This window comes from Rattus rattus, chromosome 9 (genome assembly GCF_011064425.1).
Source record: "Rattus rattus isolate New Zealand chromosome 9, Rrattus_CSIRO_v1, whole genome shotgun sequence".
Taxonomy (NCBI): domain Eukaryota; kingdom Metazoa; phylum Chordata; class Mammalia; order Rodentia; family Muridae; genus Rattus; species Rattus rattus.
Window position 1 is genome coordinate 51211447 of NC_046162.1, and position 24801 is coordinate 51236247.

General features: G+C 41.1%; 1 protein-coding gene across 5 annotated transcripts in view; it reads left to right on the top strand.

The window, feature by feature from the left end:
* Positions 1-2557: 2557 nt before the first annotated feature.
* Luc7l3 (LUC7 like 3 pre-mRNA splicing factor) overlaps positions 2558-24801 on the top strand; it is a 30160-nt gene continuing 7916 nt past the window's right edge. For 2 of the 5 annotated variants that reach the window (XM_032914010.1, XM_032914013.1), the window contains exons 1-6: positions 2802-3060; positions 14567-14633; positions 18604-18643; positions 20323-20467; positions 22492-22566; positions 24005-24109. In XM_032914010.1, the coding sequence (XP_032769901.1) occupies positions 2962-3060; positions 14567-14633; positions 18604-18643; positions 20323-20467; positions 22492-22566; positions 24005-24109 (531 nt within the window). In that variant the 5' untranslated portion in view covers positions 2802-2961. Of the gene's footprint in view, positions 2636-2800; positions 3061-14566; positions 14634-18603; positions 18644-20322; positions 20468-22491; positions 22567-24004; positions 24110-24801 lie in introns of those variants that run through there. The other 3 variants (XM_032914014.1, XM_032914011.1, XM_032914012.1) reach the window with 3 other exon arrangements.

Below are 24801 nucleotides of genomic sequence, written 5' to 3' on the forward strand. Positions count from 1 at the left end.
ACTGTGTGGGAGGAAGAGCAATGGAGTGGGCGGGACTAGTGATGAGTGACACACAGACTCAAGAGCTACAGAATGGATAGGACTGAAAGGTGTAAATTCAACATTAAGATCCTTTGTGACCTTGGAAAATTACAATGGAGTAGGGGAGGAGGTTTTGATTTTTCTCATTCTGCCAAGGCCAGCCTCTAAGTGTGTGATTTAATTTCTGCTCCTCTTGCCTCAGCTTCCCAAATGTTCTGTTCTAGCCTTCTGGATTTGCTTCCCTCTAATTTTTCAACCCGTTCTATTTTAGTTTCCATTCATAAGACTCAAGGAATACTATTCAAAGTTCCTCTTCTAGCAGACCAACAGTTTTCTTCATTGCTATCAATTTCATGTTTTTAAAGCTTTTTTTTTTTTTGCAGGGTTGGAGAGATGGCTCGGTGGTTAATAAGAGCATTGACTGCTCTTCCAGAGGTCCTGAGTTCAAATCCCAGCAACCACATGGTGGTTCACAACCATCTGTAATGGGATCTGATGCCCTCTTCTGGTGTGTCTGAAGACAGCTACAGTGAACTCATTAAATAAATAAATAAATAAATCTTTAAAATTAAAAAAAAAACCTTTTTGCTTTTCTTAACTGTAAACTCTTCAGATTTCTGTTTGGGGGATATATGCTAACACACTGGGAGGCTGAGGCAGGAGGATCATCAGTCTTGAGCTTGAGGCCTCTCTTTTCCACCTTGCCTGGTTTGTCATGTTCCCCAGTCGGTTCTCCAGGGAGCAGACTCCTCCACTTTAAAGATAAAAAGGTTCATTCCCTCTTGCTAACAAAGGAAATAACCTGTTGGGCCTCCTCTGTCCATGTGCAGAGCGTATCACTTCACTTACTAACACTGATGAGGACACATAACAGAAGCTTTACTGACGTGTTTGTTGTTTGGTTGATTTGGTTTTTCAAGACTGGGTTTCTCTGTGTAACCTGGGTCCTCTGCAAGAGCATCCAGTGCCAACATCTGCTGAGGTATCTCTCCAACCCTTAATTTTTTTTTTTTTAATTACATTCTATTTTATGTGTCAGTGTCTGTGTGTGTGGATAAGCATGAGGAGGTCAGGGGACAACTTTCATGAGTTGGTTCTCTCCTTTCTCTGTGAGTCCGGGGGATGGAACTCTGTTGTCAGGGTCGTCGAGCTTGTCCACAGATACCTTTCAGCTTAGTCATCTCCCTAGTCCTCGGGTTTTGGTTTTTTAACTTTTAAAAAATTGTGTTAGACAGGAACTTACCCTGCTTTGGAACAATAATCCTTCTGGCCAAGTCTCCAAGTGAGGGCACTACAGGCCTGTTCCACTGTTCCCGACTGAGTATGTATTTTGTTGGTTTTTGAGACAGTGTCTCACTAAGCAGCCCTGGTTGGCCTCAAACTCCATTCTTGAGTCAGGCTGGCTTTGATCTATTTGCCTCTGGATTGTTAGGGATTAAAAGCTTGCACGGCTGAATTAATACTTTTAAAGAAATTCCAGAGGGTTCAACACTCAGCACGAAGACCAGAGTTTAATATCCAGCACATACATGTAAAACAGTGGTTTATAATTGCAGTGCTAGGTAGCAGAAATAAAAGGATTCTTGGGGCTCTCAGGCTGACAGAGAGCTCAGGTTCCAGTGAGACATCCCTTCTTCTTTCTTTTTCTTTTTGAGACAGGGTTTTTCTGTATAACAGCCATGACTGTCCTGAAACTTGTTTTTGTTGACCAGGCTGGTCTCAAACTCGCAGATATCCACCTGCCTGTACCTCTCAAGTGTTGGGATAAAGAGGTGCACCATCATGTAGGAGTGAGACTTTCAATCTTTATTCCCAGCACTCAAGAGGCAGAAGCAGGTGGGTCTCTTCAATTCACCAAAATCCACCTGACTCTGCCTGCCCAGTGCTAGGATAAAAGGTGGACTGTAACACCAAGCCCAGCAAAGTTTCCCTACGCTTTCAAAAGTTTAGATTGAGGAGCGGTGGTGCTGTGCGCCTTTAATCCCAGCACTCATAAGGCTGAGACAAGGGAGTCTCTGTGAGTTCGAGGCCAGCCTGGTGAGTTTCAGGCCAGCTAAGGCTACAGAGAAACCCTATCTCGAAACAAACAAACAAAAAGTGGATAGTTCCAGAGTAAATGAACTCTAGAAGGTGACCTCTGGTCTCCTCTACGTGTCCCTGAACACAGTAACACTCGACACAAAACGAAGGAAAATAAATTCCTGGATTGGAACTATCACAACATAATTCCTCCAATCGCATATAGCCTATTCCTTGATTTTCCTCTCTAAAAATCGAGAAAATCCAGACAAAAGCAGGTAGAGGAGTTGAGGATTTAGCTCACCAGTAGAGTGTTAAGCGTTAAGGTCCTCGGTTCAATCCCCAGCAACGAACTGGGTGGGAGAGGGGGAGGGGGTGCAGACAGAAATAAGGCCTGGTAGACGAGGCAGTAACTACAGGGACTAGAAAAATGGAGTCTGAGCACGAACGCAGCTTGCTCTTGTTTCCCTCACAGGAAGATGGCACCCTGGGCACCACGTGGACAAAGGGACGTTTTCTCCTTTTCGGAGCAGAGCCAAAGGCTCCAGAGCTTGACTGCTGCTTCTCCAAGTAAAAAAGGCTGACACCGCGGCGGGTAAGAGTGTCAGGGTCCATTAGGGAAGGCACGGCGGGGCGGAGTCAGTGTCTGGCCCGGGCTTGCCCCGGGCCTAGGCCGGAGGTCCCGCCCCCTCGCCGCCGAAGCCGTGCCGCCATCGCCGCCCGGGCCTAGGCGTGTCTCCGCGGGCGCACGGCATGCTGGGAAGGTGCCCGGGCGGCGGCCATTTTGTCTTATCGGCTCCTCTTTGGAAGAGGCTTTTCGGCTTGAGAGTGGGCCGAGGGGTTGGTTGGGCGGCCGAGTGGCTGGTGGTTTTCGTTGGTGGGTGCTAGGGCTGGTGTGAGCAGCCGCCCGGAGGAAGCACCATGATTTCGGCCGCGCAGTTGTTGGATGAGTTAATGGGCCGGGACCGAAACCTGGCCCCGGATGAGAAGCGCAGCAACGTGCGGTGGGACCACGAGAGCGTAAGTCCCGTGGGCCTTGGGCCTGTGCCCAAGCGTCTGGGGGAGGGGAAGGGAAGGGAAGGGAGGGCGCGGGCCCAGGCTGGCCTGGGTGGGTCGCGGCGCGATTTGGGGTCCGGGCCGCGGAGACTAAAGCACCTGACGGCTGAAGGAGGCGGGAGAGTGGCCCGGGAGGGAAGATTCCGCGCGAACCTCGGGGGTAGGGTGATTTGTTGTTCTATGGAGGAAGTCCGGGATTTCTCTTGGCGGGGCAGAAGAAGCACCTTGGTGAGGCCGGGAAACGCGGGAAAAGGAAGGAAGGGCTCGTTTTATTACACCAGAGCTCCGTGTTTTTAACCGCATGAAAAAGAAAGGCAAAGTCTTCCGTTATATCGATGCAGCCATCATATTTAAATATGCCTGACTTCTGACCAGTATTAGTGGGGAAAAAATCGTAGTACTGCATTATTTAGGAGTGGTTGGTTCCATTTCTACGGTCCTTTGGGTAGGTAGACATTTGAAACAGGTGACTTGGTACAGTTTATCATAAACAGTGTTTGTTAATGCGGTTTGATGGCAGTTGGACGCCTGTTTGGTGGCAGTAGTCAGTCCCTTAGATAGGCGGTTGTCAAGGTTTTTTGTTTTCACATAAACTCACTCAATCCTTTTACTTAGAGTTAAATATAACTCCAGGGTCACAGGTGAGGCAGGAGCAGCTCACTCGAGGTCTCTTGTAGTCGGCAAAGCTAAATCTAATTTTTTAGCACTGTTCAGGTTGCACCGTTCTGTGAAGCTGGCTTCGTGCATATACTGCACTGTATTTCAAGTACTTTTTATCTAGTTTTGTACACGGAGCACATTGTTTTAGGTCTGAACTGGAGAATAGGTATACTTGATTTTACCTTGCAATTATAATCAAACCGCAGTTTTAAATCATTTGCTAATAAAATATGAAAAAGTGGCTCAACAAAAGCTTTGTTTTTGTTTTTGTTTTTTTGAGGCAGTGCTTTACTTTGTAGGTCAGGTGGTTTTCGAACTTGAAATCCTCCATCAGCTTCCAGAGTGCTGGGATTACTAGTCACAGATGGGCTTTTCAAGAAAGTAAATTATGCATTGTTTTCTCTTCTTCCTCTCTTCACCCCCACTTTTCAATTGAAGTTTTTTGTTGTTGTTGGGTTTTGGGGGGGGCTTTGGGTGTATTTTATCTTTTTTTTATTTTGGCTTTGTTTTGCTTTTTTAAAGATTTACTTATTATAAATAGGTACACTGTAGCTGTCTTCAGACACACTAGAAGAGGGCATCAGATTTTATTACAGATGGTTGTGAGCCACTATGTGGTTGCTGGGATTTGAACTCAGGACCTCTGGAAGAGGTGCTCTTAACCGCTGAGCCATCTCTCCAGCCCAAGGGTTTGGTTTTTCAAAACAGGGTTTCACCGTGTTTCCCCTGGCTGTCCTGGAACTCACTCTGAAGACGAGGTTGGCCATGAGATCCTCCTGTCTCTGCTAGAATTAAAGGTTTGGACCACCCCTGACTGGCATTGATTTTTATTTATTTATTTATTTTTTCCCTTTTCCTTTTCCTAATGAGAGTCTCTATGTTTAGCTCTGGTGTCCTGGAACTTGCTCTAGGTCAAGGCTGGCCTCAAACTCAAAGAGATCCCTTGCCTCTCAGTCTTCTGAGCCAGGGATTAGTCAATCTAAACTTTTTAAAGGTTAGGAAAAATTAGCTGGGCTGGGTGGTACACACCTATCAATTATCCCAGCACCGAGGAGGCAGAGGCAGGTGGATCTTGGTGAATTTCAGGCCAGCCAGAGAACTATTCTTTTTTTTTTTCTTATTTTCGGAGCTGGGGACCGAACCCAGGGCCTTGCGCCTGCTAGGCAAGTGCTCTACCGCTGAGCTAAATCCCCGAGAACTATTATCTTGAAACTGTCTCAGAAATAAACAACAAAGGTGGGGGGGTGTTAATTTTCCCTATAGGACATTTGTGTTTTGGATTAAAGATAAACATGATTTCATTCCGTATACACCTCATAGTTTTGAACACATCTTGGGAAGAATGGCACATAATAATGTATGTGGATAAGTTTTGAAAATAACAATCGAGGCTTTAATTTTCTTTCAGTTACTTTCTTCAAGTCAGTTAGATGCTGCCCTTTTTGGTTGCTAATAAAACCTCCAAGAGATAGGCAAATCCAGCATTCACTGTCTAATACGGTAATATAGTTTAGCAATTTTATTCCAGTTGGAGAATTTTCCTCCTAAAATTATTTGGTGGGTGTAGAGAGGTGGGGGCGGTTGTTGGCCATGGGTCCTCAGCTTGGCAGCAGGTGCCTTTACCCAGTACAGAACCATCTTTCTGGCCTGTATTCAAATTTTTTCTCTGCCAGTCTTGAATTAGACAGAGAAAAGCCATATAACTGATAATTGGGCAGACCATTTTTCTTTGACTTCTTTGATAAGGATGAAAAAATATCAAAAAAGATCACTGGAAACCAAGCCTGTAATCTTAGCACAGAGTTCCAAACTAGCCTAAAGCTATCCCTGCCTCAAACAAGGAGATTAAATTCCAACTATTGGAAGATCTGTAGCTATTTAGCAGTCAAAATGGAAGCTTGCATGGTGGTATTCCTTTTAACCCTTTAGTGTTAGCACTGCTGTTTTAAATACCGAAGTTCAGACTAGCCAGAGCTTAGATTGGCTGCTTTTTTTTTTTTTTTTTTTTTTAAAGTATGTACCCTTTGCTTGCATGAATGTGTGAGCCTCAGATCCCTTAGAACTGGGATTAGAGACAGTTGTGGTTTCGTGTGGATGCTGGGAATTGAAACCCAGACCTCTGGGGAAGTGAAAGGAAACATCACCTTAGCATTAGTAGTTCTGCGATAGGTTTTCAAAACTATATTTGTGTGTTTATACACATACATGCGTTTTCTTCTGTGGTGTGTGAGTGTCTGTATATGCTTAGTACCTCTTCTTTTACACTAGAAGAGGGAATAGGACCCCTCTGGGATTGAGCATGGATGGTTGTGAGCTACCATGTAAGTGCTGGGAACTAAACAGCAAATACTCTTAATTACTAAGCTATCTCCTCAGCCTGCTTGTGAGATAGGCTTATTTGACTGATCTGGGTAATTTATTTGAAATACATATTTTTTTATCCCTCCAGCCCAGCACAGTAACTTTTTAAAGTTTTTCTGTACATTTATTGTTGGGGGGGTTGGGGGGGCAAGGTAGATGATAACTTAGGAAAGCTGATTCTGTCTTGTGGGTTCCAGGGATTTGATCATCAGGTTTGGTGGCAAGAACCATCTAGGGCTCTCCTATTGTGTTTTCTTTTGTTCGTGTGTGGGGTGTCTTTGCTTTATTGATATACAGCTCCAGATGACCTTGAATGCCTGATCCTCTTGCCTCTACCTCTAAGTACTAGTAGAGTACATTGTTAAAATTAATTTTATCTGTACTTTGAAAAGTGTTGCTTTATAAAACTTGCTTTTTAGAGATAGGGTCCTGCTATGGAACAGCAACCTTGAGCCCTTCTTTTCTTGCTCTTCCAGCTCCCTGTGCTGGCTTTACAAGCGTGTCAAGACTTCTCTATGACACTGTTGTTATTGTTTTACATTTGAGTGTTGAGAGGGGGCATGGGGATGGTGCGCCCTCTAGAGTGGGAATTTGTGAAGGTCAGAGGACAGACAACTGTTTGAGACTTGGTCTGCTCCTTCCTGGTGTCTTCAGAGATTGAACTTGGGTCTTCAAGCTTAGCTGCAAACGCCTTTACATTCTGAGCCATCTTGAAGGCCCATACTTGCTTTTGTGGGGGATGGCAAACAGCCCCACAAACCCACTCTTGTTGAGCCTTGAATAGTGTGCTGGTGTTAGTGCTTTATAGGCTCTCTGCTGTGCTGAGAGTTCACCCAACATCAGTTCTTCAGTGATTTATTAACATACTCCTTTGGCTCATATTTGTGCTTTTGCGTTTGTTTGCACTCACTGATGTTTTTGAACTAAGCAGTTTGTCCCAAGTTTGGTTGGTGTTACTCCTAAGTAACCACAGTAACGATTGTTAACTGCCTGGGGCACTTGTCAGTTATGATCCAACTTAGAAGAAGCCGAATTACAGAAGATGATAGGGAAATACAAGGTCTGATTTGAAGCTTTAAATATTTTTTGTATAATGGGAATTTTGTAGTTCACATTGGAGTTTTATATTCAGAACTGCTTCCAAAAGTTAATTTAGTCGTGGATGATGTAACTGACTTTTACGATGTCTTCAGGGAGTCGAATGCAGTTGGTTTATTTGCCAGGACCAGGGTCTTAATTTCCCAGGCTGGCCTTAAGTAATGCTCTTGCATATAGGACTACACTCCTACATCCCACTGACTGCAGTTGCTTTTCTGACATACCTTAATTCAAGTATAGCCTGTTCATTAAAGGTTAATTTTAAGAGAATTGAACTAAATGTACATTTCTAAAATTTTTGAGATGTTAGCAAATACAGTAACATCATTGATAACTGTCCATATCAAAGCAAGTTTTCAAAAATGATTGTGTGTGTGCTACACTGTAAAGGTGCGCTGGGAGGCCAGAGGAGGGCATTGAATTCTTGGGAGAGCTGGAATTGGGGGCTGCAACCTGACATGGGTCTTTTAGAAAAACAGGAAGTTCCCCTCCCCTTTTTTTAGAGCTGAGGACCAAACTCTGGGCCTTGGCAATTGCCTACCACTGAGCTAAATCCCCAACTCTCCCCCCCCCCCAAGAACTGTTAACTGCTGAGCCATTTCTTCATTTAGAAGAGAGAACCACTTCTTACAAGTTGCTTTCTGACCTCCAGATGCGTGCTATAGCATAGGCATGCTCGCACACAAAAACAACCAACCAAACTCTTAGCGTAGCCCATGATTCCCGCTACTAAATATTAAATGCCTGCAAGCAGCTCAGCAGATTGGAGAGCGTCCTTTTCATGTGACTCAGGCAGCTTGGCTGGGTTTTGCTTCATGCTTGTCTTGTCTCAGTTCTGGTCTGAAAGGGTCTGTCACTTTTATTGTTTGGGGTAGGGGGTGCATCCATTAATGTATCTGATTGGTTTCAGGGACCCACCATGTTTTGAGGCAGTTTTATAAGTCTTGAAGATGTCTTGTATCACCAAACTGCAAATATATAGGCATAATACAATGGATACATACTGAAAGAAAATGTTACATTTCTGTACTATTGGTTTGATTTGTGTCTTGTGATAAAATACCATAACAAAAGCAATTAAGGAACAAAGGGGTTTATTTTGGCTTACAGTTGCAGAACACATACAGTTTTGTTTTCCATAGTAGGAGCATGAAGCTGGCCAGCTACTTTTTCTTTACTGGCCATCCAGTAGAGGATAAAGAACAGGAAATGGACCCAGGCTGTAAAACTTCATAGCCTGCCTTCTGAGACATACTTCCCATAAGCCTCAGCCTTCCAAAGGTTTCATAATCTATCTCCCCAGACAGAGCCAACACATGTGTTCACAAATGTGAGCTAACAGGGTCATTTCATTCGAGCCTCAACAATTGACTTAGGAAAAGTATGTGTGGGACTATTTTGACACATACACACACATACACAGCTTTGTCCTTAGATTTGATTTTCACCGAGGGAGATGGCTACTTAGGTTAGCGGAATTTCTATGTTCCTTTCTACAGAGATGCATTTCACTTAACATAAATATCAGAAATGTGTGTGCAACACCTAACCCTAGACAACTATCAGTGTAGTGAGTGACAAATAGGAATTGGCTAAGTGTACTTCAGTGACAAAATAAGAAGAAACCAGAAGGTGCAAAGAGCCTGGAGCATCTAATTCAAACTCAAGAAGGGTTTTTCATACAAAGAGGCCTTTAAATACTGGGACCTAGTGGATTGGTAAGAAGTAGCCTGAGGAAGGGCTAAAGAGAAGACATGTTAGCATAAATGGCAGGCTGAAGAAATGAGTGCGCTTGGGAAATATTTTAAACCTGAAGCCCTTTTTTGGTTATCTTGGGTGGGGAGTGAGATAAGAATTAGCTTTGGACTTCATTACGTTGGGAAACAGTTGAAGGCTTTTAAGCAGTGGAGATGTTCACTGCCTTGCTGCTGTGGAAGATTGAAATTTTATCATTCAAAATAAATAAATAAGCAGTAAGAATCATGTGAGCCATGACCAGCAAAGAATTAATACAATGAGAGACACAGACTAGTTACTTGGAAGCTTGATCAAGGTATAGCTGGAGCAAAACCATAGCTCGAAAACTGACCCTTACACACCCTTTTCAAAACTGTCTTTGAGAAGTTTCTTCTGCTTTTTTTTTTTTTCTTTTTCCCTTATATAAATTCCTGTACCTAAAAAAATTTAACAGCTTTGTGGCACAACTCTCAGATCCCAGTATTCAAAAAGCCAAGGCAGTAAGAACTCAAATTCTAGGCTTGTTGGATGAGACTGTTAAAACCCATTTGGTTCTAGGCTGAATGTAGCTAGAATTAAAAATATTAATGATAGACAAAGAATAACAGTAAAATTTCTGGTGTTTCTGGATTTTAAATTGATATATGTACAGCAGTTGAAATCTTAATAATGAGGCTTGGCCATTAAGTGGGTGTGTTTGTGTTGTGGACTGTTTTATTTGTTTGTGTTGTGGACTGTTTTATTTTGGGAGGTGACTGAGATAGAAGCTCACTGTGTTCTTTCTTACCCCAAACTCAGAATCTGCCTAAGCCAAGTAGCCGGAATTACAGGCATGCAGTCTCTGGCCATAGTACAGCCTTTATTAGCATCCACATTCTCAAATACCAGATTGACCATTGCCAACAGGAGTTAATAATCTTAATAGTATCTGCATTATAAAAAGTGAATGTTGAATGCTTTATTTCCTATATGATTTGTCTATAAAATGGAACTTGAAAAGAGCATAACTCAGTGGGAGTGGTACAGTGTACACTTAGGTATCCTGTGTTTCCATAACAGTTGAAACTGCCTTCCTGGGGTTTAGGAAGTTAGATCATAATTGCATTGTGATAATTGTTACTTCCTCCCATCTCTGCTTTCTATTATTGGGTTGCTAGGTCCATGGTGGACATGGAGTAAAGAGTTGAATAAAGAGGCTAGGGAGATGGCTCAGTGGTTAAAAGCAGTTGCTGCTCTTCCAAAGAACCGGAGTTCAGCTCCTAATACTAGCACCAGAGTTATTCACAAGAGTTGAATAAAGAAAAGAATGGGTGAGGAAAAGACCAAGTGAATTAGGAGGCCTTGAGAGGACTGCATAGATTTTAATTTGTGAGAATTGTTTATGTTTTTCAGTGGTTGATATTAAATGCCAGAGGCTAATGTCTTAAATTTTGAGTAGTTGCCACAATTATATCCTAAAGAAAGCTACTACGTATGCAGCTAGGCACCACAGTGCATATTACTCCAGTGCTAGGTAGCCAGAGACAGGTGGATGGATCCCTGGGGATTATTAACCGGCCAGACTAGCCAATCAGCAAGCTCTAAATTCAGCAAAGGACACTGTCCCAAAAATTAAGGTGGAGAGCAGCTGCAAGAGACAGCTGCTTTACATGCACAAATAAAAATGGCTAGGAGTGTTTGAGGAAGACACCCCACATTCGCTTCTGACTTTATCCTGTATTTGCACACACATGTGCATGCATACAATAAACATGAATCAAGTAGAAGATATTATGTGGGTTTACTTGTATTATTGGCATTAATAACTTCATTTGAAACACCCAGATATGTACTATCAGTTTTTCATGTTCTAAGGTGTTTGGTTTTTAAACTCTCCAATTCCTGGGGAGAATCAGAAGCAGTTTAGAAGATGGGAATATAGCCCAGTGGTTAGAACTTGCCAGCTACATGCCAGTTTCTGGGTTTTATTCTAGCTTAGTGGGGAGCAGGAGGCACAAGTAAGGAGAGCATACCTTATCTTTTTGGTTTGGTTTGGTATCGTTTGACTTTTGAAAAAAAATTATGATTAAGAAATTGGTGTGTGTGGGTGTAAGTTAGAGGACACCTAGTAGAAGTTGGCTCTCATTCTACCATATGGATCATTGGAATCAAACTCGGGCTTTTAGTCTTTGTAGCAAGCACACTTACTCACCAAGCCATCTTGCCAGCCCTGGATTGACCTTTTTGGGCAGGCTTCTTTTTCCCTGTAGCTCTGGTTTCAAAGTCCCCGCACTCTGTCTTAGTCTTCCAGGTGCTTGATTATAGACATAAGCTACCATGACTGGCCATTATTGTCATTTTTGCAAGGCAGGTCACTAAAGACTCTGAGCTTAGAGCTCCTGCCTTGATTTCTTGGTTCTGTGATTACAGAAATGTGCTGCTATATTCAACCACGAAGTTCAGAAATAGCTTAAAGAAACACTTACGTTGCTAAGCCGTGGGAGCTGGAGAGATGGCTTAGCACTTACAAATACTGTTGCTCTTGTAGAGACTCTGGGTTGTGTTCCCAGCATCCACATGGTGGCTCTCAACAGTAATTCCAGTTCTGAGAGATCTGATTCTCTCTTCTGACCTGAGGACACCAGGCATGTCTAAAGCATTTAGTCTTCATTAAAGATAGACAACTTATAAGAATAATGTTTAGGTTTGGAGGCCAGGCATGGTAGCTTATACCTATAATTGCTACTTAGGGTACTTAGTTCAAAGCTAACGGGTACTGTATTATTAGTTCAGGCTGCCCTGGGGTGAAGAGTAAGATCTTGGCTCAAAAAGAAAGGTGGCAGGGAGCTTAAGTTGCAGAGAAACTGAAGAGAATGGTACAAAGCAAGACAGGAGGTTTGGACCAGCACCCTCAGAACCACACGTGCACACACAAAGACATTAAGTAATATGTTAATGTTACAAAACTTAACCTGTTATTTAGGCTTGATATTATGAATCTCCTTAGATTTTCAGCATATGTGCATTTATGGTTGGGGTAGCACATGCCACTAATAGTCAGTTCTCTTCTACCATGTGGTCCTGAAGATGATCTCAGGTTGCCCAGCTCAGCACCAGCTGTTTTTACTGGACCAGCCATGTTCCTATCCCTCTTTAAATTCATTATAATTGTGTATTGGAGGTACGGGGTTGCCACGGTGAGCCATGTGGCGGCCAAGGACAACTTTGTATAGTCTGGTTTTCTTTCTCTTTTACATGGGTTCGAAAGTCTTGCTAGACAGGTTTCTTGACTGACTGAACCATTTCACTGACCACTTTTTTTGTTGCTGGTGTGCTCACGTGTGTGTATTTGTTGCAGATGTGGTGGTGGTAGTTGTTAGTGGTATTTTTGTTCTTGTTTTTTTCTCGAGACAGCATATCACTATAGCCTTGGCTGGCCTGGAACTCTGTGTGAACCAAATTGCAGAGTTCCATCTGCCAAATTTCTGGGACTAAAGGAATATACCACTCTATCACAAGGTCTTTGCTAATCTTCTTTTCAAGTTAAACATTGTTTGCTTTTCAGGGACTTGATCTTGCTGTTCTCAAATTTGTCATTCTCTTTGTACATTAGCCATCAGGTAGCTAAGATTACAGGCGTGTGTTTAACTTTTCCTGGCCTGGACCTCATATGACTCTTCAGGTGGTTTGCTCTATTATGTCTCCATTACTGGAGATTGAATCTCAGGCTTTGAACTTGAGATTCACCTGCCTCAGTCTTCTGAGTATGTGGGGATTAAAGGCCAGTGCCACCTGGCCAGTTTTACAGGGTTCAGCTTCAATTTTTATGGGCAGAACTGTGAAACCATACTGCTTTGATAAAGAAAAGTCTGTTTCAAATTTAGCACCAAATCCCTATTATCTGGAGAGAATAGTGACTCAGAATTTTTTGCACAGTTTATTTTGTGCTAGCTGTAGATAGAACTCAGGGCCCTGTGCATGCTGGGCAAAAACACCTTAGAGTGAGCTGCGTGCCCACCCTTCTCACTAGTTAAATTTAATATATTTTATAGGTTATAGTTACATATTGATAATCACAGTAATACTGAAATTTTGTGTGAAAGGTGATAGTTTAATGCACTTTGATTTACCATTTTACAATATTAAATATGGAATCTGGAGGAGTTTAAAAATAGCAATGGGCTTGGTGTGGTTCTACACAGTTTGTGATATCAGCACTTATAAGGCTGAGGCAGAATTGTTTTGAGTTCAAGACAGTCTGGTTTATGCTCATGTTTTCCTTATAATAGGGGCCTATGAGAGACACTCAGTGAAGTATTGGCATGTATGAGACGTCTGATACATTTTGTGGATCTTTAGCAAAAATATAAAGCTAGTTTGCTTTAAATGAGTGTCATTTTTTATTTAGACCCTGAGTTCCAAGTCCTAATCTGTAAATAGTTAAGTCTATTAAAAAGCTTGAACTTGCTGTTCAGGGCACTAAAGTACCACAAGAGGAAATTAAAAGTTAGGATGGTAAAGAAAAGGTTAGAATGAGATCATTATATATTACATACATGTATATTGCTGAAATATCACAGTGCACCTTATATTAAATGACAAAAGGATTTATGAGAATGGTGTCTCTTTTTTTAAATTTTTTTTTAATTGTTTTATTTAGGAGTACACAGTCACTGTCTTCAGATACACCAGAAGAGGGCATCAGATCCCATTACAGACAGTTTTGAGCCACCATGTGATAGCTGGGAATAGAACTTAGAACCTCTGGAAAAACATTCAATGCTCTTAACTTCAGAGCCATCTCTCTAGGCTCCCCCTTAGATTGTGTTTCTGATTGTGTGAATGGGAGCAATGTGTGTATGTGCAAGCATTCTAGAGGAGAATACAGGTAGTTTTGAGGCTCCCAGCTTGGTTTCTGGAAACTGGGTGCAGGTCCTCTGCAAGAGCAGTACCACCTCTTAAGTGTTGTGCCATCTCTCCAGTTTCTGTTAGAGGTTGTTTTTAGATAATAAAAATTGCCAGGTGTGGAGGTTGGCGCATGCTTTTTAATCCCAGCACTCGGGAAGCAGAGGCAGGCAAAGTTCTGCGTTTCAAGCCAGTCTGATCTACAAAGCAAGTTCCAGGATAGCCAGGGCTACAAGGAGAACCCTGTTGGGAACCCTTCCCTTTGATTCCTTTTTTCTTCGATTTCTCTGCCTCCTAAATACCATGCCTAGCTCACAGTCAGTTCATAAAAACAAGATGGTGTTGATTGGGAAATAGATCAGAGGTAATTAATATTCTAGAAGATAACTGATAATTCTGTAAGTTGTGTTCATTTTTATTAAAATATAAAAATATAAAAGTCACAGTTTAGCAAATGAAATTGTGCTCAGTCAAAAGATGAATATATTAGCACAGACTGTTTGGGACTGCTCTTCCAGAGGTTCTGAGTTTAATTCCCAGAACCACATGGTGGCTCACAGCCATCTGTAAATGGGATCTGATGCCCTATTCTGGTGTGTCTGAAGACAGCTACAGTGTGCTCACAGATATAAAACAAATAAATCTTAAAAGAGTATTATTTGGCACCCTTTCTAATAGAAATTATAGAACTAAGCAGTTTTTAAAAGTTAAATTTTTCTTCTCTCAATAGGTTTGTAAATATTATCTCTGTGGTTTTTGTCCTGCGGAATTGTTCACAAATACCCGTTCTGACCTTGGTAAGTTATTTTTCTGTTTATTACATTTAGAATTAAACTTCCTTCACCAGGCATAGTGGCATGAGCCCATAATCTCAGGATGAGGCAAGGGAATCCTGAGTTGAAGGTTAGCCCAGGTTATGTAGTAAAACTTGTATCCAAACGAAATTCAAACTTTCTTTGTAATCTTAAAGTTTTTTTTCCTTCAAAACGTGTGTAAGTAATTTCTTGGTTCAATTATGAATATGTTAATAAATGTCAATCTTATTAGGCACACTGGCAAATTAACTGTTTACATTTATACTTGTAAAATATTAAAGTGAAAATTGTTACATATACACTTTCTCTAATGTAGCCCAGAGTAGCCTGAAATGCACTTATGGGGCCCAAGCTGGCCTGAAACAGCAGTCCTCCCTCTGTCTCCTGAATGCTAGGATCATAGGTTTCAGCAACCATGCCTGGCTAAATGCCTGGAAAAGCAGTAACATCAGGTATCAGCACAGTGTTAACAGAGCAGAGACACCTGCATTGAAAAGTCTGAGAGGGGACTGAGAAAATAAGTGTTGGATCTTAAGAGTCTTGGCTAGTTCAGGATTTGAGTCACCAGGATACCATAAAAGTCAGGGCTAAGTCATGAGACTAAAAATGTAAAATGATTTTCAGTTTAGAGATTTTTAAGCCTTGAGACTATTAACACTTTGAAGCAGTTTTCATGGCTTCCCCCTGTATATTTGACAGTGTTGGCAACTTTCCTGACCCTAACCTCATTTCTAGTAACAAACCAAAATAGTCATCATACATTGACAAATGTCTTCTGCTGTCTAAATATTAGCTCCCAATTAAGAGCCACTGGTTCAGGCATTACACATTTCTTGGTACTAACTTTTCTTTTCTTTTCTTTTCTTTTTTTTTTTTCTTTTTTTTCTTTTTTTCTTTTTTTTCTGGGGCTGGGGACCGAACCCAGGACCTTGGTACTAACTTTTCTATTTGTGTGTGTGTGTTTGTGTTTTAGAAATTGACTAGGGAGACTCTCTGAAGCATAAAGTACAAACATAATTGGTGAATTGTGAGTTCTCTTACAATACTGAGTTGCTTTAGGGGGATGTATTATGCCTGGTAAGAGTCTGAATTTTGAAATTTTAAGCACAGCATAGGGAAATTATGAACAAAAATAAGGTTGTAATAATGTTTTAAATGAGTTCTTAATAGTGATGTAATAGTGATGTTCTCTTACAGGCATCCGGAAGGGTATAGCTAGATATTACCTCCAGTTACAGGGGAGCAGTTGAATACTTCAGAGAAAGGATTTTAACTGAATCCTGACCCCCTAAGAATCTCTTAAAAAATTAGTTCTGGTTTTTGTTGTTGTTGTTTTGTTTTGGGGTGGTTTTTTTTGTTTGTTTTTTGTTTTTTTGGTGTTTGTTTTGTTTTTTTGATAAAGGTCTTTACTGATAAATCTTTGCCTATCCACTCTATAATTCTCTGTCAGAATTTCGAATTATTCTTTAAAAATTAGTTGGCAAGGCTGTAGAGATGGTTCAGTGTTTTAGAGCAGTCTTCCAGAAGACTTGGTTCAGATCCTGGCATCCACATGGTAGCTCACAACCTTATGTGACTCCTCTAGTTTTGGGGATCCAATGTCCTCTTTTGGAGAACAATCCTTTCAAAATATAAGTTGCTGGTCAGGGGACACTAACCAGGCAGACATAATTTCAACTTACATTAACAAAATGAGTAAGGAAAGAGGCATGATGGTAAGAAATGATTGGGAATAGAGGAGAAAGTTGTTTAGAGATCTTACCTAACTTTACTATCTTCAGAGAAATAGTATCTGAACATTAGAAAGAAGAGATTGCAGTTAAGCTACACTTTTTAAAATTAAAGCTTTAGAAGTTAGAACTAAGAAATGTGAAATAAAAGCCACTAAATAGAGGAAGACACCATAGTGTTGCTTTGACCCCTCCTGCAAGCTTGCATGTAGGCACACAAAAGAGCTGAATACTCCTGTGTGTGTGCCACACACACTATCCAAGTCCTTCAGGTAATAGGCTGAATGAAGAGAAAGGAGCCGTACCCTCCCTCCATGGTGAGTTTGGGAACAGCATAGGAGTGTATAGGTCATAAAATTATGTTTCAAAATGACCTATATCTTGTGGGTAGCAAGCAAGAAATTTGAGGACACTAGAGAAATACGTTTACCAGTTTATATTAATGTCAGGGTTAGTATAGAAAACATCAAAATATGGTAGTGAAGAAAGATTTTTCTGAAACACAGTCTCAACCAGCATGTTTCCTATGTATCCTATGTATCCTTTCTTAACAAACTTATCCAGGGTGGTGTACATTGATCTGAAAAGAATAAAGAAAAGGCAATCTGGTGCTCTGTCACAGAGTGAGGGACAAAGAACTGTTTAGGATGGCCACGCTAGCAAGCTTGGAAAGCGTGCATCCCAGATAGAGGAAGGCGTGGCTCTCTGAAGAGAGCAAAACTGATCAATTGCCGCCTTTGAAGTAGTCTTTAGGAAAATTGATACAGGGATAGTTTCTTTGGCTTGGTAGAAGAGTTCAGGAAATAAGAAAGGTTTAATATATATGGGAAATAAATCCCAAGGAAAGAGCAGTAGAAATACCATCTACATCTTTTGTTTGGTCTACAGAGAATGCTATTTGCTGGTCAAAATGTAAATACTAAAGGGCAGGGTATTTTAACTTAAGACGGTTTCCATGTAGTCCTGTCTATCCTGGAACTTGCTATGTAGACCAGGCTAGCCGCAAACTCAAGAGTACTGAAACTCTGGAGTGCTGGGATTAAAGTTAAGCCGCCATGCCCACCCTAAATTTCTGATACATATGATTAATGAAAAATGAGCATAAAATTCTAAAATAATGGATTGAATTTCAGAAGAAATAGCTAAAAGTTAATGGTTAATTTGGGGTTGAGAATGGGACTTTTGTCTTACTTAACTTTACAAGTATTTGAAGCTAATCTCAGTGTTGGTTCAGACCGGTAGTCCACAGCATCCACATTTCCTTTAATGGTGGAAAGGAACAGTTTCCTTTTCACTTTTGTTCCTTGTCCCCTTTGTTGACCTTGGCAACTACAGAGATCAGTTTTCGTCATGTTTCATGATGAAATTGTACTCAATAATTCTCAGTAATAAAATGAGCTGCTTTTCCTTTATATTTTTAATATTTCTTAAGGGCTTTATATGCCATACTAGATCTATAACCTCATTTCCACCCCAACAACACAAAAAGTAGCAGTGGAACTTTATTTTGAACATAGTGGTAGTAGAGGGATACACTGGCCAGGTTGACTAAAGGTCACATGACTGAAAATACCTTTTTAACGGGGTTGGGGATTTAGCTCAGTGGTAGAGCGCTTGCCTCGGAAGCGCAAGGCCCTGGGTTGGGTCCCCACCCCCGAAAAAAAAAAAAAAAAAAAAAAAAAAAAGGAAAATACCTTTTTAAAAAAAAAAAGGGAAAAAAAAAAAAAACCAAAAAGAGAAAAAGCAATGGAAAAAAATAAATGGAGGGGAGGGGGAATTTTCGCTTGCCTAGGAAACTTTTCCTTTTTTTTCAACCCCCCCCCGGAAGACAGACAAACTTGGTGTAGTGGTCTGCCTTTTTTTTTTTTTTTTTTTTTTTTTTTTTTAAAGATTTATTTATTATATATAAGTACACTGTAGCTGTCTTCAGATACACCAGAAGAGGGCATCAGATCTCTTTACAGATGGTTGTGAGCCACCATGTGGTTGCTGGGAATTGAACTCATGACCTCTGGAAGAGCAGTCGGGTGCTCTTAACCGCTGAGCCATCTCTCCAGCCCGTGGTCTGCCTTTTTTAAGATCCCTTATCACTTAGGAAGCTGAGGCAGGAGGATCCTGAATTCTAGATCAGCCTTTTCAGAACAAAACAAAAACAAAAAAAACTTTATGACTAGAGAAGGGATTTTAATGTCACAATTTATGCATGTTCTTTTCTCTCTCAGGTCCATGTGAAAAAATTCATGATGAAAATCTAAGAAAACAGTGAGTTGTACTATTTTCTTTTTGTTACTTCCCCCTTTCTGGTTATTTAGTTTTAAGAGACAAGCATTGAAGACAATTGGAGTTGATATAAAATAGCATTGCAGATGAATTTAGTCACTGGCCTGGCATGGTAAAGTGTGATAGCTTTAGGAGTGCTAGCTGCCATATTATCTGCTTTTTATTATTATATGTACTTCTCTCTGTTTGCCCTTTATAAAGTTTATAATTGTTTTATAACCTTGCATGTTGAAGACAACTTTGATAGTTTGTTCTTGCAAGAGTACTGAGTTTACAACCTGTACTGCTGTGCTGGCTTTATGGATCCAGATCCAGACCCTCATGCATATATAGGAAGCAAAGTAACCTCCTGAGCCATTTCTCCGGCTCCCATGGACTAAGGAAGGGTCTTTGAGCATGATGAGGATGTAGAGGCCCAAAGTAGACATTGGATCTTCTTGTTGATCACTTTCCACTTTATTTATTTATTGAGGCCGTCTCCTATTAGCTAGTTTTGACTCATCTACCTAGACAGCTTGCTCCAGGAATCTCCTTTCTCTGTCCCTCAAGCACCAGAAGTATAAGTGATACAGTGTCTAACTGCACAGCTTATATGAGTTCTAGGAAGCCACGCTTCCATCTTCGTGCTTGCATGGCAAGGACTTTAACCACTGATCCATTTCCTCAGCCTCCTCCAGTTCCACCTTCATTTTTCTGTTTACGGTTTGTCCAGACACAGTTTCTCTGTATTGCCTTGGCTGACTTGGAACCACTTTGAACTCAGCAGAGACTTGCTGGTGCTGGGATTAAAGGCACAGGCCAAGTCTGACTTATTTTCTTCTTATTAAATTATTATTATTATTATTATTATTATTATTATTATTATTATTATTATTTCAGTCTTACTATATAACCTAGATGGCCTGGAACTCACTATGTAAGCCAACTGACCTCAAACTCACAGATATCTAACTGTCTCTAGTGCTGTAATTAGAGCATAGACCACCATGCCTGGTGGTTTAACTTTCTCAATTACATTTTATTTACTTAATCACATTTATTTAGTTAGTTCGTGTTAGTTACTATATTTGTGAGTGCACTAGTGCCATGGTACATTTGTGGGCCTAAAAGGACAGCTTCTGTTAGTTCTCTTCCATTGTGTGAGATCAAATGCAGGTAGTCAGGCTTAGCAGTGAGCATCTTTACCGACTGAACTGTCTCACTGGTCCCAACTCCTGTTTTATAGATATGATTTGTCCTGGATTCCAGAGAATAGATAGATGCAAAGTAGTGTTATTGCCATGGCTTAAACCTGTGTTTAAAGCTTGTGTTTTTACCTGGGCCTAGTAATGCCTGGTAAACCAGCTATTTGAGAAACCGAGACAATAAGATCCATGTTCAAGGCCAGTCTGTGCACTTAATGGGGAGCTTTAACACAAAACAAAGGCTGGGTAACAGAGCTCAGTGATAAAGCACTTTGCTAGCGTGTGTAAGGCCTGGGTTCAGTGTGTAGTACCACCAGATCAGATAAACAGCCAACTGACTGTTAACCAACCGCAGTGCAATGTACAGTGCCTCACTTAGTAGGATATCATCTAAAATTTCACTCAAGCTTTGAGATGGGGTGATAGAGAATATATGGCTTGTAATGTTTAAACATTTATTTACTTTCATTTTATCAGGTATGAGAAGAGTTCTCGTTTTATGAAAGTTGGCTATGAGAGAGATTTTTTGCGATACTTACAGAGTTTACTTGCCGAGGTCGAGCGTAGAATTAGGCGAGGTCATGCTCGTTTGGCATTATCTCAAAATCAGCAGTCTTCTGGGGTAAGTATGAAACGGACTTAGACTTGGAAAGAGCTCTTGTTCTCTGTAGTTCCAGGCATCTCATTATTTTAAACTTGTCTTCCACTCATTGCTTTCGCCTTTAAAATTACATAAAATGTGAGAAGCACCTTTCTTTCTGTTACTTGAGGTATAGGGAAGCGTCTTCCCCCTCAAGTGTGTGTGCGTTTGTTTGTGTTTGTTTGTTTTGGTGGCGCTGCTGGAGGTCAAACCATGAACTTTGCACAGCTAGCAAGTTCCCCACTAAACTACATGTCAGTTTTCTGGCTGCTTCATCCTAGGAAAACCAGGACAGGTGGTCGTCCTGGTAACTAACCCCAACCCAGTGAGTCGTTTCACCTCCATGATAGAATGGGAGGAGCAGGGGGCCAAGACTGTCTGAGGCAATTGCTTTTCCAAGGAGATCATGGGTAGAAAGACTCCTAACAGTGACCTTCGAAGGCAAGCAAGGAACTAGCTAGCCAGCAGAATCAAAAGGAAGCTGCGCTGGGGTTGGGGTGCAGTGAGCTTAAAGGCAGAGAAGGAGAAGGAGAGGAGGTCATTTCTTCACACAGAGCCACGGCAAAGCAAGGGTGCAGGCGAAAAGATCTTGAGCGTATTTCTTGAAGGCTCGCTCTGGCTTTATAATGGAACTGATCTGAAGAGTGTACAGTGGAAGCAGCGAGTTATCTGGGGGGTCGTGTGGTGATTATGGTGGGCTGGGTGAAGATGGTTGAAAAACCAACAGCTTGCTGGGGCGAGAATTTGGGTGAGCAGGGAAGAGGAGAAATTCTTCCCACATGGTTCTTGGTTTAAGCATCCAGGTGACTAACAGAATTTAGTGTAGATCGGAACTGGAGAAAATTCTGTTCAAGTTTCTATCTTAGACATGTCAAATTTGAAATGCCTTAAATACCCAAGTAGAGACATTTAGTAGGAGGTGAGACATGACATAAACTTGTAGTTGCAAGTCAGGCATGAAACCAAAATCCTCCCAGTGTATTACTTTCTACAAATTACTAACCTTCACCTAGTGTCTTGGTTTTGTCTCTTAAATGGAAATACTAAAGTAGCTATAAGACAAGTCAAGTTTTATGACCAGTAGTAACACAGATGGTTAAATGCCCAGCAGATGGTAGCTATTGGATCTGGAACTCGTGGTGGTGCCCAGAAGGGATGGCAGGCATTCACTGCCATGCCCAGTTGAAGATTTTTCTCAAGTATCAGTAACTCTATGTGTAATTGGCTACCAAAGATCAAAGATAATTGGATTAGTATCAGGTGATTTTTTTAAAGATCGATCGATTGATTGATTGATTGATTATATATTAAGTATACTGTAGCTGTCTTCAGACACCAGAAGAGAGCATCAGATCTCATTACAGATGGTTGTGAGCCACCATGTGTTTGCTGGGAATTGAACTCAGGACGTCTGGAAGAGCAGTCAGTGCTCTTAACCTCTGAGCTATCTCTCCACCCCCTAGTATCAGATGATTAAGCACTGTTACTGTTCTGCCAAGACAGGGTCTCCTTTGGTGAAGACTACTGGCCTTAAATTTGTAGTTGAGGATGATCTTAAAGTTTGTTTGTTTGTTTTTTCCAGACAGGGTTTCTCTTTGTAGCCCTAAAACTCACTTTGTAGACTAGGCTGACCTTGAACTTTGAGATCCACCTGTTTCTGCCTCCACTTTCCAAAGAGCTTGTAGACATGTACCATGTTGCTCCCCTCCTCTCTGCCTTTAATTACTAACTAAAAACACTCATGGGACTTGGTGGCATAATCCCATGTCCTTAGTTAGCACTTGGGAGGTTGGGACAGAGTATCTTTATTGTTTTAAAGGGGAAAAAATACACATCTATTTCCATGAGAACCTGAATATGTTACTATTAGGGGTGGTGCTTGGATCAAACCCAAGGCCTAGTGCAGATCACGATCTCTGTCCCTGAACTCAAGAGGTTATATAATTTTCTTTGGTATTTTACTTATCAGTTAATAAAGTATTAACATACTTTATTGTTTTTAACAGGCTGCTGGTCCAACAGGCAAAAATGAAGAAAAAATTCAGGTTCTGACAGACAAAATTGATGTGCTTCTACAGCAGGTGAGAGTCGTTTGTAGAAGAGAAAATCCATGGAGCTAGGTGCCTTGGCAAACAGTTTAATCCCAGCATTGATGGAGATGACAGGGCCACGACCCTGTCTTAGACAGAAACAACTGAGACGTGATTAGTAAGGTTAGAAAGTAAACATGATGGGGGATTGGGGATTTAGCTCAGCGATAGAGCGCTTGCCTAGCGAGCGCAAGGCCCTGGGTTCAGTCCCCAGCTCTGAAAAAAAAAGAAAGAAAAAAGAAAGAAAGAAAGAAAGAAAGAAAGTAAACATGGAAAGATTTTGATTGATTATAAGGGACATACAAACTGAAATCTCAACTAGGGGGAGATACTTAACAGTATTTTATTGGTGTCCTTTAAAAAGGTTAACTCGCCCAGCACGATGGCACACATTTAATCCTAGCACTCTGCATGGTTCCAGGCTAGTCTTGTTTACAAATCAAGTTCCAAGATAGCCACAACTACACAGAGAAACCCTGTCTCAAAAAACAAAAATCAAATAACAACAGCAACAAAACCCCAACAGGATAACATGCTTGAGTGTTGTGAAGGATTTGGGCCTTTAGAGTTATTAAACATTGCTGCTGGGTGTATAAAATGATTGAGGTAGGCAGTCTAGAAGGGTTTAATCTGGTCCAGCCCCGTCCTGCCCCTCCCCCCCAGAGAGTTTGTTTCTTAAAAGGTTAAAAATGTACCTGTGAGCTTAGGCAAAACAGAAATGTGTCTGTACAACTTGGCACACCACTGTTTTAAAAATCACTCATACCCCCTCCCACCACATTCAAGTGTTCATTAACAATTCTGTGAGAAAGTCATGTGGGGTGGTCATAAGTTCAGTACTAAGGCAGGAGGAATGCCTTTGAGTTCAAGGCAAGTTTTGGCTCTGGTGAGTAGCAGGCCAGCCAAGGCTGCAGAGACAGAATACTGTCTTGAAAACCAAAGTTAAATTATGTATAGTGAAATAATATTCTGCAATGTAAAGGAACTTAACTATTTGCAATAATATTGATAAATGTTTAAACCATTTATCAATGAGTGAAAAAAGATAGATTGAGGAAGGACTATAAACCACATAATGTATAAAGCTTGGGAAAATACAGTCTAATCTGTAGTGACAGAAGATTATTGATTGCCTGTCTGTCTGGTCATATGTATAATGTCGAGGTTGAAGGAGGTGCTAAAATGAATAGGAAGAAACCTTTTTGGGGGAAGGAAGGAACATGTCTAACTGGTAATGATGATTTTCCTGGATATGTGTTTGTCCATACTTATAATCTTTGCGCACTTAAAATATACATCATCTAAGCTATAAAAGAAAAATCATATTAGCAAGCAAAATGACAAATCTACTGAAGGCTAGTAAAGCATGGTGGCTGTAAAATTCTTTGCTTGATTTGAGAGGAATCTTGACTTTGTGTTTCTGTCTTAGATTGAAGAGTTAGGATCTGAAGGAAAGGTAGAAGAAGCCCAGGGAATGATGAAATTGGTTGAACAGTTAAAGGAAGAGAGAGAATTGCTAAGATCTACAACCTCGGTGAGTTTTAACCTGTTATGTTCCCAAGAAGCCTGTTAGTTACATGGAATCTGTTCTTCTTAGAAAGTCTTAATACCTTTTTCTGTTGTCCAAAATTTAGTCTTGATCAAACATATTCTTAAAAGGCCATGTGTGTTGCATTGGCAGGTCACAAGGTTATGCCCTGCCTTACATTGAGGGCATCCTCAGACAACATGAAGATACAAAACAAAACCCCTCACGCTGTTTCCCCCATCCCCCACCACATACATGCAGTGCAGAGGAGCAAACATAGGGTGTCGTGCTTGTCCAGCAAGTACTCTTAACCTCTGAGCTATTTCCCCAGCTAGTGACTTCACTCCGGTACCAAGCAAGGAATGTGCTTCAATAGCAGACACTAGCCAGGTGTCTGCAGGTTAGTGCTGGCAGTTTATCTGAAGATAGCGTTAGAGTTCACAAGTTGGGAGCATAATTCTGAAGCTTGTGTTTGCTATGGCGTTCTTCTTTTCCTTTCCCCTTTCCCTTCTCCCCATCTGATGCGCACATACAGTCCCAGGCACATGTATGTCAGATGTCACTCATGCCCCAGGTTTTACCTGTGCTTCTGACTAACGTTAACAATTCAGAGCTTTCACAAACCCTCACCTCGGGTTCAATTCATTTGCTCCCGTACCTCACAGATGTCTGAAACACGTTTACCAGCTTATTATAAA